At 36.2% G+C, this 15,858-nt stretch overlaps 1 protein-coding gene across 4 annotated transcripts in view; it reads right to left on the reverse strand.

The window, feature by feature from the left end:
* Positions 1–15,858, reverse strand: part of RPS6KA3 (ribosomal protein S6 kinase A3) — a 76,334-nt gene that overhangs the window by 35,138 nt on the left and 25,338 nt on the right. For all 4 annotated transcript variants that reach the window (XM_039551358.1, XM_039551355.1, XM_010394484.4 and 1 more), the window contains 3 exons: positions 6,380–6,496; positions 4,198–4,279; positions 409–489 (listed from right to left, as the gene is read on the reverse strand). In XM_039551358.1, the coding sequence (XP_039407292.1) occupies positions 409–489; positions 4,198–4,279; positions 6,380–6,496 (280 nt within the window). The remainder of the gene's footprint in view (positions 1–408; positions 490–4,197; positions 4,280–6,379; positions 6,497–15,858) is intronic.

The raw sequence follows: 15,858 nt of genomic DNA on the forward strand, positions 1-15,858 counted from the left end.
GCTCATACTATTAAAATTAAAAGGCTAATTTCCACCAATCTTGATGCAAGTGGAATTAATGCCATTGCATATGTTTTCTATAGAGTAAACAAAGCAACTGTAGGAAATAACTTAAAGTGTATGTCATACAAAAGATTAGAGGTTTTGGAAAATAATGGCTAGTCATTAATAAGTAACTGCTTTTTAATAGCACAAAGGGCTACGGACTCTTAGTCCTATAAAGATTTAACACTGCATGAAGTCAGTCGTGCTTATTTTGCATGAGAATTATTACAGAGCAAGTCTTTGCACAATTGGGACTTAACACACTAAAGTTCTATGATTTTCTGAACCACAATGCAAGTATTAGGAACTATCTTGACAAACACACATTTTCATCCTATAAAAATGAATTTTTCTGCAACTTACCATAATGTAACTTGACAATAAAAGGATGGTTAACTTCTACTAGAATATCACGTTCCATTTTTGTCCGAACCCGATCTCGAACTACAATAGAACATGAGCAAGCAAGATAAAAAAACTCCTAAAAACCCCAAAAAACCAAACCAAAACACAACTTTACATTATGACTCAGTATTTCTCATATGTTTCCTGATGTACTTCCCATTGTGTCCTGTAATATTATAATTGTCTGCAGGCTGTTATACTGCACACAGCTGAGAACTGAATTTATTCCACATTTTTTTCTGATAAATCTTTTTTGCTATTGACAAAACCTAACACTAGGCAAATAAATGTAACAAAAGCACATGAGAAAACATAACCACCCTTCAGTCTTCTCTATACTTAGCTAATCTTTTAAACATTAGAGCAAAACTGCCACAGCTATGTAGAGAAAACATTCTACTATTGAAAAGCATAGAGAATTAAAGTTATAGCAAAACAAACAGCATAAATATAATCACAGTATCATAAAGATATTTATATTGGTTTAACTCATTAAATAACTCACACTATTAAGTCCTTTACAACTTGGAAGGGAAATTTTTTTTTCATTTCCCTTATTATGAACTTAAAATACAAATGCTATTGATTCAATGTAGTGTATACTTCAGATTATCTTTTTGATTTTAAGAATGTTTACTGAGAGTAAATGTGCATGGAGAAATATATCAGACATTAGAAGCAGTTGCTGCTCAAGCTGCCTGTGCTGTCCCTCCATGGTGGCTCTGAAGGGGACATGGAAGTGCTCCCATGCCACGAGAGATTAAACCCAACCAAGCATCACATGCCAGCAATGCAGGAATAGAGGCAGGGTGGTCAGCTGAGCACAGCACCTGCTTCAGCTGTTCTCCACAACTCTCCTGCCAACTCCAGTCAGTGCATGGTTCCCATCTGAAGCTCCAAATCAGCCAGGACACAGACAAGATTCAAAACCCTACACAGGGGAGAGCTGTGAAAGTTCGCTTTCAGTGGTTTAAGATGCTGCATTTTTCTCTTGCCCTCTATTCTACATTTTGTTACTGCTCCTTTCACAAGTGTTTTATCTTCCCGAAGGAAGCACTCCAGAGCAGTGAAGTCCCATCCAAAGTTGAAGTTGATAGCATTCCTTGTACAGTTAACAAGCCAGAGTTCTCAGATATTAAAACATAACAAGGCAGAAAATAAAAAAGAGGACAAAAAGCAAAATGGTGTTTAGGCATTTATCTATCTTTTCCCAGAAACAGGTGCTTACAACCATACAGGTACTTGTGAAAAAGTTATATAGATACATTTTCATGAATGAATACAAGTATCAAGTTTCCATCTGCCTGCAGAACACATCCCTAAAAATGGAAGCTCATGAAATAAGTGCTCAAACACAGAGCAAACGCCACATTTGAATGTTAACCTTTGCATCTAAAGCCATTAAAATGTCACAAGATAGTTGTGCAGTTTAACTGTTTCAGCAGTTCATCTGAATTACAAGACTGAAACTCAGAATATTTTTTTTTTTTAGGCAGGTTCAGTTGAGAAAAAAAATCTGAAAGACATCCAAGTGTCTGCAGCTATGCAACAGTAACATGGAAAGTACGGACTTATAAAACTCCAAGCAAAAAAAAGTGTGAGGAACTGAGCTCATTTCAGGCATTAGCATCAGCCATTATTTGACTTGACATCTGACTTTTGTTTGACTGTAATTTCTATATGCATTCTATTGGAAGCACTGATTTTTTCTTAACATTTGATGCCAGATGCTCTAGCAATGTTTTGGCTCTGTTTCTCTCTCCTCATCATAAAGGGGCACTGAAAGATAACACCTTCCATCAGAGTATATTAATAGACTAGTCTCTGCAGTAAACAAAATTATATGTATACATTCTTAGATTTGCTCTAAACATTAAAAAGTTGGACTGTAGTTACATCAATGTGTTCTGGCTAATACAGCTGCATTCCTATGAAAATATTCTCTCTAATTTTGTTTTGTGGATCAGGTACACGTGTTTTCAAGTGTGGTCTTCTTATCTAATTACAGAGCACAAAAATGTCTTTATGAAATAGATTTGAAAGAGCTAAAGAAACACAGACAAACCAAGTAATACACTGTATTATTTAAAAATATAGTATTATAGATAGAAAAAAGTTGCAATTATGGAAAATATAATTAATTCCAGTTAATTTCATATTAAAGTTTCAATAGTAACCTTAATTTGCTTGCAACTCTGTTCTTCCTAAAACATGAATCACAAGCAAGCAGTGAATGAAAAGCATCTGATAATCCAGATACAAAGTGCTGAGAACTGTGGCATCCTCCTGATGGTGTCACCTTTCTGCTTAAACCTTTTGCATCCTTGAATTCTTAGTGCCTCAAAGAGTCTCCTTTCCCAATTAAAAGTCATGGTGCCAATTTCAGTATTTATCAGTCTCTGACATCTGTAGGCAAAACCAGAACCACAGCCTGGACTGTAATTTTTGCACAAGGTTAAACTGCAATCAAAAGGTGATGAAGAGAAGCCTTTGAACATCTTAAAAAAGCAACTGCTGAGTGACCTTTGACTAGTCCTGAGCTATTAACAGGCTGGGGAATGAAAGTCTGTTGAGGATATTAACATACCTTAAATGAGTGGAAATCAATTTCAGAAAAATAGGAAGTAAATAATGGGAATGACACGTGCCACAAAACACAAAGGAATCAAAATATAGGAAACTGTTCAAATACACACCCGCTGTAATAGTTTTAAGTGTAAAATCTGTGGCATTCAGCTCTAGATCGTAAGTGAAAAAATTTCAACATTTTAGCATAAGTTGATAATCCAATGTTTTTGTTCCCTCCACTGTTCTGTAAGTATTTTGAGATGAAACTATATGTTAAAACTGAAATTCGATATAATAATCAATAACATAGGTAAAGCACTACAAGCTGTTGGAACCATCCCAAAACTATCATTTCAATTTCAATACAGTCATGAATTGGAAGAACTTCACATAGACAAAACTATTAAACAGTGGCATGAAAGAACAAGCATTCATCCTGGTTAAGATATTAATGTGAAAGATGACTTTCATTTTGATCTAAAGTAAAAAACTTCTTTCTTTTTTCTTACAGAATTCTCTGAGACAGAATTGGGATCATGCAGGCTTGAACTTATTTTGCCACTGACAGCATTCAAGATCAAAAGCACCCAATAAACAGATCAATTCACAATTCGTTTTGGCTCAAGTAACTTAGATGATTAACTTAAGATTTTATAAAATACATTCTACATCAAGACCGTGTGCCAAAAGTTTGGGGCAAATGTACTGTATATGTCTGCTTTAAAAAAAAGACTAAGTCATGTGCTTAGAACTTCTAGAATAAAACAGCCGACATAATGCACTTTTAAATATCATGACCTAATTATAAACTGAGCAAAAGGCATTAACTGTATCCTTCGTGACACACAGCAAAGGAAAAACGGAAGGATATTAAGTTTCAAGTAACAGCTCAGGAGCAAGTCAGGTGGCAGATGTAACACAACCACTCTATTAACCCACCATCACATAAGGGAAGTTGCATGGGAAGGAATCTGCTTTCCTCTCTAACTACCAGTACGGTATTTTTAATCCTTAATCTTTCCAGGTTTACAACACAAAGCAGAGTATTCTGCTATTTCCTGTTTCAGAGAAGAAAGCTGGACGACAGTCTGTAGAGCAGCACCTGTGTAAAAAGTAGGTTTTGGTATAATGTCCCTGATTCATCTTTTTTATTTTTCTCTTGTTCTAAACAACACTTACCTTTCAAGGTAGCCTTTTTCAATACCTTCATTGCATAAAGCTGCCTAGCATCTGATCCTGAGATTTTTTTGACAAGGAAGACCTGCATTAAAAATTAGAAAGAATTCTTAAAAGAAAATAAAACCAAGTCAAATTAATGTATTTTGCTATGAAATTCAAGTAGTCAGTATGATTTCAACAAAACCCAATTTGACAGTTTTAGATTCTGCAAAGCCAAATCTACTTTCAATTTTTTCCTTCTATTCCTTCGTTTCATAATCTAAAAGGATTATTCAAGATACTCTGCCAAATTAACTTTGGTTTAACTTAAGTGATCTCAATGAGTTAAAAAAAAAAAGGATTCTTTCAGAAGTTCATACAAATCTGAAACACAAAAATCAGCTTTTAAAAATTAATCTCTAGTTTTATCTTACTGAAATTCATAGGACAGTACAGCTAATGTGCTAATAAAATAATTTTCAGATATGACAATAAATATGTGAACAAAATTTGATCCAGAAACTTATATGAATCAATGCATAACAAAATAACTTTCAAAAAGTAACCTAGTGTTGCATGTACTAATAAAGGATAACCAGCCTCAATTAAAGGGTGTTTCATTTCCTTCTTCAGTATCATGGGATTTCTTGACTGGTATTGTTTTTAATACCCTTAACACAAAATTAATTCCAGCAGAGACAAATTTTAAATCTAGAAATGAAAAAAAAAACCTGTCACAGGTTTTCTGGCTACGTACATGTATAGATACATATTGTGGTACATGAGAAAGTTAAACATGTTATATGATATCAGTTTGATGTCTGTTTCTGTGCCCAATTCTTACTTACGTTAACATCCCTTGCATTACCCAGAGATTACCAGAACATCATCAAGAGACCTTGAAAAGCATGCCGATTTACTTTTTTAAAATTAAATGGGAAATAGTGACATCCTCACAAATTATTAAAACAAAAGGATTTATGGATTTTTAAAATATTAATAATTTTTTCATAAAGGCTAAGAGAACTGAGGACAAGACTGGCATTTTTGCAGAAATTTGAGTCAGCTGGACAGTTTACTATTTTTGCTTTTTTAAAACTCACATTCCCCCTTCTCCCTCCCTTTGTAGTAGTGAATTTAGTATTATCAATAAAATAAGTGATTGCTGAAACGATCATTTATTAGCTTACTTTCCTTGCCTTTGATTTACTTCTCATGATCTGAAGATTTCCAAATAAAAACTTGGTTATGATCCTGCATTAAATCAAACCCTTGGAATCAGGTTTCTCAGTGAATTCTTACTAGTATGAGTACAAAATTTCATAGTTTCTAAGCACCTAGGTTTCCAAACTTAACTGGAACAATAATGTGACTAATGGTGACTTACTACCACCAAAAGAGAATTGAACCTATTTTTCTAACTTTCCCCCATATCTAAGGAGGATTTTTTACATGCTAGAGCTTAACATCACATTCAGAACTGCAATTATGGCTGAAAACAGATGTAAAGGCTCTGTTGTCTTGCCATACATATTCCATTCAGTCTTGGTGAACTGTCTTGCCATGTGAACTTAATATTTTGCTTTCAAGTTGGATTTGGACAACTTAAAGCATAAAAAACGTATGCCTAGTGAGATCTCAGTACTCATGAAATGCTAGAAATATCGAGTCTTTAACAGATGTTCAGATAAATATCCAGGTACATTGCATCTTAAGCAAATTATGACAGATAATGAACATGACTGGGGTGCATCACATTTACTTCAGTAGCCATTATTGCCTAAAATTTGTTGATTACAATTGCAACATGCTTCAAAAACCAGCTTCTGTAGTGGTGATGTCCTGCCATTAGCAAGCAACAAGGAATACTTATCAAAAAAACCTTTCAACCCTCACCCTCTCAAATAGATAAGAAGAGTAGCTAGAGAAAAATGACATTCCATTTTAACAGTGAGTAACCAATTATTTCATACTGGGCCACTTTTTCTATTGTACTTTGAAATCCACATATCATGCAAAGATGAAAAAAAAATTACTGCTTTAAAAAGATCTGCCACAATTACAGTGCCTAGTTAGCACTAATTTAGAAAGCAGTTTTCACTTGCAACACTGCCTTAATGCAAAACCTGTTCTAAATATTGTATTGACAATATTCAATGCTATATTCCTGAGTAATTGGCTCCACAAGAGTTCAGTTACCAACCTTTCCAAAGGATCCTTGTCCTAGTACTTTCAGAAGTTCAAACTGTGAAGGGTCTGCTTTCTCATGTCCTTCCTTTACATGGTGAGTTATTGCAATTTCTTTGATACTTCCTTCTTCCTGGCAGAGGAAAGCAGAGGAATAAATTTAGATTAATGGTTTACAAATGTTTACAAATTCACAATATGTTGAAAAATACCAGTGCACTGAACTAGACAATCCCAAATATAGGCAAAAACCACTTAGCAATGCTATTTGCATAATTAAGACAGACAGCACTAGTTCAGTAACAATGTGGCTTAAATTTTTAGAGATGCACCAGGATCCAGACAATAGAAGAGCTGACGAAAGTCAGCAATTCCCAAGCTTTTTCTCTTAGGACCACACTGGGTTCATATTTCTGTTCCAGATTCACAACCAATTAATGGAAACCAATCTTCTTAAGAATTTAGTCCTCTTAAAGCACACCTAGAGTGCATCAAATAGACGAAATGTCTTTGGAAAGCCGTCCTTTTTAACACTTGAATGAGGACCACTATGCTGCAGTAATGCTAATGCTCACCTTTATAAGGAAACAGTGTAAGACTCAAGACATTTCCACATAAAGAGACACTCGCTGCCCCCACTTCAGCAGCACCATACCTGCCACTGAGAAAATTCTGTTGAAGAAATACTCTGCCTTTCTTCTCAAGGAGAGTCTATCCTATAAAAGCTGCCCAGTCTTCACCATTTTCCCTTCTGTGAGAAACTGGTCACCAGAAAGTTCTAAGCAGCAGTGAATTTTATCTTTTTGTGTTCTGCACTTAATTCAGAGTTTTCTGCACTGAATTTGAAAATTCCCTGAAAAATGACACTTCTTGCCACACAAGGAAAGAATTTCAGAACTTATCAGCATCAAGTAAGTAAAAAACCAGCATTCTTGTTAATGTCATCTGTAGCTCTATCTAGGCATTACATACAATCCAATCTACTGTAAGTTAACACACAACTGACTGTTAATTAACATACAGAAAGCAATATACTATCTACAATTTTAGCTTCTTGTTCATTCTCTATTTCTTCTGTGGATTATAGTGAATAAATTAAATCTGAGTATACTTTTCATCTATTTAATGAGGAGCTCCTAGACCTATTTCACAGAATTGCAGACTGGTTGACATTGAAATGGACCTCTGGAGATCACCTTGTCTAACCCTAAACCCTCTGCTCAAGCAGGGCCACCCAGAGACAGTTGTCTAGGACCTGAATATCTCCACAGATGGTGACAACCTCCCTGTGCAGCCTGTGCCAGGGCTCAGTCAGCCTGACAGTGATAAAGTGTTTCAGACAGAAACTCCAATATTCCCCTTTTTGCCCATTGCCTCTGGTCCTGCCACTGGGCAGAACTGAAAAAAGCCCTTTGCACCCTCCCTTCAGGCAGGTCAAACATCATTTCACCATTGTGAATCCATGTTGGATAACCCAAGCTACCTTTTTGTCCTTCCTGTATACAGAAATGCTTACTTTTTCCATTCTTTTCCTGGGGATTAAGGCCTAGCTGACCAGCCTGTAGTTCCCTGGATCCTCCTTCTCGCCCTTTTTGAAGAAAGGAGTTGACATTTGCTTTCCTTCAATCCTCAGTCACCTCTCGCAGTCATCATGATAATTAGAAAATAATCAAGAGTGGCCTCACAGTGACAGCTGCCAGGTCCCTCAGCACTCATGTGCATCCTGTCAGGGCCCACAGATTTAGGTATATGCTGTTTGCTTAAGTATTCTCTAACCTATCCAGTGACAGGACCCAAAGGAACGGCCTGAAGTTGTGTCAGAGAAGGTTTAGGTTGGGTATCAGGAAAATGTTCTGCACCCAGAGGGTGGCTGGGCACTGGAACAGGCCCCCCAGGGAAGTGGTCACAGCACCAAGCCTGACAGAGTTCAAGAAGCAACGCTCTTGGGCACATGGTGTGACTCTTGGTGATGGTGCTGTGCAAGACCAGGAGCTGGACTTCAATGATCTTGATGAGTCCCTTCTACCTCAGGATATTCTATGATTTTCCTCCAAGAGTATGTCTTCCTTGCTCCAGTCTTTCCCTTTATCTACATGCACCAAAATGTGCACTAATTAGTTATAGTGATAGGTTAGTAGAGTCAGAGTTCTAAAACTGTGTTTCTGAAGCACTCACTTTTAAGTTTTTCAAACATTCTGCAAAATTTATGTGCAGGAACTAGTGCTGAAGATATCCTTTTGCATCTGATCATTTCAGTATATAAATGCATAGCAACTGTCCACCCAGGTTAGCATGTTCCAACACACACTTCTCCCAGACTGACGATTCTTTTTTCCAAAAGAATACAGACAAAGTTGGAAACAAGATGCACATAAGAAATCCTGAGCATGTATGTGTCAAAGTCTGTATACATTAAAAAACTCCATCACATGATTTGGAATAATGCACAGAACATGCTGGCAACTTTTAAAATCACGGACTGAAAGAAGATACTTTAATATGAAGAACATAGTTTTAAGAATAGTTTTAGAACACCCAAGGCAAATCCAAGATGACCAATAAGTTTAGGTGCCTGTTACTGCTTTAAGACAGCAAAATTTTGCATGTGTGTGCACACAGGCATGCTGAGTACTCCACCTAGTAATCTAAACTTCTTTGTCTTTTCAGGAGAAAATGCTACCATCATTGACTCCAGACTGTGTCTTTACAGAGTCTGAAATAAATATTGTTTCCTTTTACTTGTCAAAGGAATAAATTGCTGGTGGATATTTTTGGTTTTATCTTTTAAATTAGTATGTGATCAGTTGGATTACATACTACTTAAGCCACCCACTGAATCTTAGAGAATCCCAAGGGAGGAATAGAATAGCTCAGCAAAACAGACTGCCAAGTACAGATTACTTCAGATACTTTGATCCATTTCTGCTTAACTGTTTTATCTATTCGCTCCCTGGCAATCTTGGGAAAGTCAAAAACATGTGAAACAGAACTTTTTCAAATCTTTTTTATCTACTGCAGCCAGGGACACAAAGCAGTCAGGTGGACGTAAGAAGGACATGGAACTGCTGGAGCAAGTCCAGAGGACGGCCATGAAGTTGGTAGGAGGACTGGAGCACCTCCCCTATGAAGACAGGCTGAGAAAGCTGGGGTTGTTCAGTCTGGAGAAGTTTGCACTGAGACCCCATTGCAACCTTCCAGTACCTGAAGGGGGCCTACAAGGAAGCTGGAGGGCGACTCTTCATCAGGAACTGTAGTGATAGGACAGGGAGTAATGGGTACAAACTGAAAGAGGGGAAATTTAGGTTAGGTCTATGGAAGGAATTCTTCACTGTGAAGGTGGTGAGATGCTGGAACAGGTTGCCCAGGGAGGTTGTGGATGCCCCAATGCTGGCAGTGTTCATGGCCAGGTTGGATAAGGCCTTGAGCAACCTGATCTAGTGGGAGGTGTCCCTGCCCAGGGCAGGGGGTTAGAACCAGGCAACCTTTAAGGTCCCTTCTAACCCAAACTATTCTATGATTCTATATTGCTTTAAAAACATTACAAAACTCAACAAGAAAAGAAGAAGAAAATACATTAACTTGCTCTCTATACACAAACAAAAATTATTATTTTTGAATGCAATGCAATTATTATGCAACCAACTTTCCAGTGGTTATTTTGAGCACCCTCTAAAAAACAAACTCCAAACCACCACTTCACATTGCTGATACCAAAAGAATATTCCCAGACTTTGCATTTTCTCAGGGCTCAGATACTCTTCAGTCCGTAAAAGGCAGACCTAATAGAACTCTGTTTTAAATGAAAAGGAACTCAAACAACACCAAGCTTCAGTTTGTCCGTAACACTTGTTTGGGAGCAAGATTTATGATGAGTGGTTGCCCACAAATTTGCAGTTTCCTTTTCTGACATAACTGCTGAATGTTTGTTATTTTAACCTGAACAGTGTTCTGCAAATGCAGTTAAAAATACAAAAGCTAAGTCTTTTATAGAAATACAAATTATAGGCAGAGGTAATCAACCCTCACTATCTACCTGAATTAAAATAAAAGTCTTACACATTGTAGAAAGAGATCTCTATTCTCAACCAACTGCACTAATTACATCAGATGATAGATGTAATTATCTATCATGGTAGATAACAGCTGGAAGAGAAGCCAGCTGTTCCATCTGGTAGTGAATTTTCTGATCATTCCTTGATACTCGGTAAAAACATTTGTCCCAGGTGATGAATTCAAAATAAATGAGATGCTGGAATACTTGGGTCCTCCTCTCCTTTGTTCCATTCCTTGACAACTTTCATGCAAGTACAGGTACTCACTCACCAGTTGCAATGGTGGGGTCTTCCTTCCAGTTACAACTATACCCTACTGCCTACATTTTATTTGTTTATAATCTTGGAAAGCTCCCTTTTCTCAAGTGTTATACTGCAGCAAGGTCTAAATAGAAGTCTCAAGACAAGATTTCCTCTTCTAGGCATACAGTTCTCTCAAGGCCTTCTTCACACTAGAAAGTCATATTGTCTCAGAAAGCCATTAAAAAACCCCCCAAAACAACCACGTTACTCAACTTTAAGTGGTTGCTACTGGCTTCCACTACAGTGAAACTAAACACAGAATACAAGGAACAAGGAAACAAACAGAAGGTAACATTACTCTGAGTTTCCTTGACAATGTAATAGTGTTAAATCAACACTGGCATAGAAGGGAAACAAGTGACAAACAAGTTTAGGTATGAATTTAAAACACCACTATTCCAGAATAATTTCCTGTACTGATACCGTCTGCAAGTCAGAATTATTCTAAGTAAGCTCACAATATATGTCTATGCACAATAATGCATACATATACATAGGAAAGAACACCAAATGGACCATATTGCACAGACAAATGAAATCTGAAAGAAAAGCTTTAAAAAAAAAAAAAAAAAAGGGGATTCTGCAACACCAAGGGCAACTTATTTTTCTCTTAAGGAATTGGCTGCAAATTGGAATACAAAACATGCTTGCCAGCTAAAAAAAAAAAAAGGACACACACCTTCTAGGGAAGCAGTGAAAAACTATTTAATCAGTATTAGGCTATAAAAATAATAGCCTAATCATGTTGCTGGGAAAAAAAATTAGGTACTTAATGAACATTAAACACTGATTTTGCTTCTAGTAATTGAATTTATGTGAATTTCCTTTACCTTCACTTTTTAATTCAAGAGTAAATAAACTTTGCTGCAACATAAAATACTTGTATTTGTTTCTGAGATCTTATTACAGGAACAACTATTAGATAATGTGTTCAAAGGAAACCAGACCTCAAACCCTAAAGGAAGTAGAAGCAGAGTCTTACTAGGTACATATTTCTCAGTAGTAATGAAAAAGCCCAGAAAAGCAAAAGAAAACCATGAATTTATCTATACATAGACTCTTCTGCAATTTACCCTTCAGAATTCTGATTTTTCAATAGGAGACCTGAAATCTGCTCTGTTTAAAGAAGTGGCCCATGCAGAGCTGGATGGCATAAACTCATCAGTGCAGAACACGATGTGTGTTATCTGCAGATCTTTTTCTGAGCAGTATGTTCCAGGAACAGCTGAAAAGCTGCTCTAGGACTGCTAAGCTGGGCTCTGAACTGGTATCTAGGAGAACTACCAATAAAATCCACAATACCATTGCGACACTCATTAGTATTTAAATAGCACCTCGAAATGGAAGCATTCTCAGTCTACAAATTTAATATAAAAAGGACAGAGAAACAACCAACTAAAGATCAATATAATTAAAAAATAAATAAATATATGCTCCAGTAACAGCAAAATAATTCACAAGGAAACAGCTCCAAATCATCTAAATAGACAGCACAGGATCAGATCTGTGCTCTTACTTGTAGCAGGAAGAGCAAAGCCATTCAGAATAAGGAATATTAGCACATCCAAACACCAAAGGAGTCTCACTGCACCTAAAATTCTCAGTCTCAGCTTCCTGAATAAATGCATAAGCAAAGTGTGAATGTGCACGATGACAAGTGCTTGGCAAAGAAATTTCAAAATACTGGGACAGAAATAGGAAATTCAGCAAGAATTTACTCTTGAAGAGGTGTAAGAATTAGATGTGAATTAACTTAAACAAAACATCAAAGAATAAACTGCTATGTCACCTATGGAATGCTTACTTAGGAAATGTATTCCTGGAAGACAGATTTCTCCTTTTCTAGATACTCAAAACTATGGGAGTATGAGTAGAAATATTTTAAACACTTAAATCTTAATGACAGTTATTAAAAGAATAATTAGGTCATCAGCTTCATGATGAATGACAACAACTTGAGTATATACTTTTCAATATACTGAAAGTGTAAGTGAAAATTATGATATGTACAAATTACTCCAAAGGGAAAAAACAGCAGCTACCTAAAAAATGTAAAATTTTAGTGCAATAATAATAATGGAACGGTGTATTTAAATTGTTCCTACACACAGATGATATTTAAAGGGTGAAAATTCATGAAGTAACATAGAATTGGAAAGGCAAGAAAAAAAACTACAGGGAAACATTTACAGCTTAAGACATTCAAACACTAAGGTCAAATAGAATGTGACTCTCAAAGTAAACTGGACCCATCCTGAGCAGAAAGACTGCATGGTCTCTGCTGTCAGCATCAGTGAAATTAAATGAAACAAAGTTAACCAAAAGCAAGATGCCCTAAACTAAGATCCCTAACAAAGATATGCATGCACAACAAGATAGGGGGTTAGAAGGATCCAGGAAAATTTTAATTGATTATAATAGTGTGGGGTTAAAAAAAAAATAAATTAAAATAACTTTCTGGTTAACTATGCAGAGAATAACAGAACACCTGGCAGGTTTAATTTATCACATCAAGAGCAAAAATAGGTATGTGCAGTACATGCTACAAGTACCTATAGATTAAGGCTTTTTAAAAGAACATTCTATTTATTTTTAACATGTTGAAACACTTCAAAAGGAAGTGTTATTATTTGTTATTATTATTGTTATATATTATATATATTATTGTTATTATTATTTTTTTTTTATTACTCTGAGGCCCGTTATTGTGGAAAATAGACGTTCTTATTTGATGACAAAAAAGGAATAACAGCAGCTAAAGGCTAAACAAAATAAATGGCTCCTTCACCATACCTGAGTTCCACCTGGAAGCTCCTAACAAATTCAGAAACAGATCGCTGAGAAAGTTCTCTTTATAAAAAGTTGATTTAGAAAATCCCTGAAGTCATTATTGCGTGAGACATGTGATGAATAACTATCCTATCTTGAGTCCTTTGCATCAGGAAGGGGATATTGAAGATAACACACAACATCCGCATGCTGTTACAAGAAGGGACACGAGTGCAAAACAAGGCTGACTGCATGTTCACTTTCCCATGAAATGAACATTATCCAGATGAAGGTGAAAATCTCCTCAGAAGTGCAGTGAATTTCAGCTGGCAGATGACTAAATACTGATCAAAAAAACTTCCCCTCTGCACACTCTTGGCTATACAAAATATAGCAAGAAACAGAACACCAAACCTGTACTATTGGAACAAAAGGTTGCATGGTTGAAGAAAGTAAAAGGCCACATACCAATCCCTTCTGCATCTAACAGAGATGGAAGTTATGAAGTAAGAGACATAAAAGGAACAAGGACAAAACATTAACCTCACACTTGTTTTAAATAAAACCTCAGAATTTTACAACACAGTTTCTGGACAGAAAGAAACCCCTGTAGTAACTTTGCTTTTAGAACTGAGAAAAACAGTAGGACTTTTAAATAAGCTGCCATTTTCTAATAAGAAGCACATGTGACTAGGACAGATGTGGCTATACCTACTCGAGTTCATCAAAACCCAGGGGGAGGGAAATCTGACACATGCAACAAATCCTTGGATGAGTCCAGTAATCATGAAAGTTCTTCCTGGACAGCAAACATTGTGGACATGCTGACCAAAAACTGCAAAAATGAGGTTAAGACTTTGACTTAAGGTAAACATTAGATAAAAAGATTAACAGATTTTAATCTCAATAAATAATTAATACTTTTTATAATAGCTAAGCCATTTTAAGTAACTGCTGGAGAAATTAATTTAAATACCGATAATCCTGATTCCAGCATTACCGAGGTTTTACCTTTGCCTGTTAAACCTGTACTGGTCTTAACAGAATAAAGAAGGTACAAAACAGAACCATCCTGGACATATATTTACTTACAGACTTAAGTCTTAGTTATGACTTAATTTGCTCCTTACCAATTTTTTTCATATTTTTCACTATAAAGTGATTTTCCAACTCTCGTTCTTGTAAAGCCTTCCCTGAATAATTTATTTTTACTACTTGATTGTTCATGTTATTATGGAAGCCTCTGCATCACTGATTTGATGCTGCACATAGAGCAATAGCCCCCACACTTCCAGCCACAATCCTCCTGCCTCAACCTGCAGTGACCACAGCTGCTAAGGGACCAACCATGGGGCTGTGTTTAGCAGTACTGAGAGTCCTTCCAAGAGTCACTGCCTGACAAAGTCAAGTCACACCCCCAAACTGTGCAAGATTTTTTTCTTAATACACAATTTAGCATTTAACTGTTCCAATATTGTGCCTTTAATACTTATTTTAAGCAGACCTTATTAATACATTAAAAAGTGTTGCTGGGATCCCATCAGAAACTCTTTAGGGAACTACTTCACAAATACTTTCTGTTTAAAATCACATGTTACAGTAATTTTCATATCTATTTTATATGGGGATAATTTACACATGAGAAACAACCAGAATCACCATTAGGAAAAATCCCAGTTCTGGAACTTCAACTTCTATATTCTGGAATCAGAATGAGAGAGAAAAAAAATCCTTTTCATAGCTTTAATGACAACAATTGAGTCAAAATCATATTGCCCATATCGGTGAACACCTCCCTCAAACATCAGCCATTTTTCAAGATAAGACCACAGTCCCAAAATCAGTTTATGCTGTTAACTATACAATTTTCAAAAAAGCAAATTCAATGAATAAAGAGCTAAATGCAATCTTATTTTTCTCTTGAAAAAATGTGCAGCAGCAAAGATACTGCTTTTACAATTTTTCATTTGTTAGTATTGATTATGTAGCAACATTTTCATTACGGAAGTAGCAGCTTTGTTTTCACCCCTCTCAATCTCTTTTCAGGAATGTTTTGCTTCCTTTGGACAAATGCACGTTCCTGAGGCACATGTACATTCAGTACAAGCAAAGAAAAGGCTGAAAACAGAAAAATGGATTCCCCAGCAATTTACTTAACACTGCTCCAATGACGGTTGTAGGTTTCCTTTTACTACTCTGCTAGCCTTCATGTACTGGTAAGTGTACTCCAGTGTACTGCTGGACATGGCTGTGCTTGGCAAAATATTTGTCTCTTACAGGCATCATAATGCTGATCCCCATAATCAAATAAACCATTCCTGAAGTATTGACTGTGATACTGAACCTTGGTGCTGAAGTTACATAAAGCAGT

The sequence above is a fragment of the Corvus cornix genome, chromosome 1 (assembly GCF_000738735.6).
Source record: "Corvus cornix cornix isolate S_Up_H32 chromosome 1, ASM73873v5, whole genome shotgun sequence".
NCBI classification, from domain to species: Eukaryota; Metazoa; Chordata; class Aves; order Passeriformes; family Corvidae; genus Corvus; species Corvus cornix.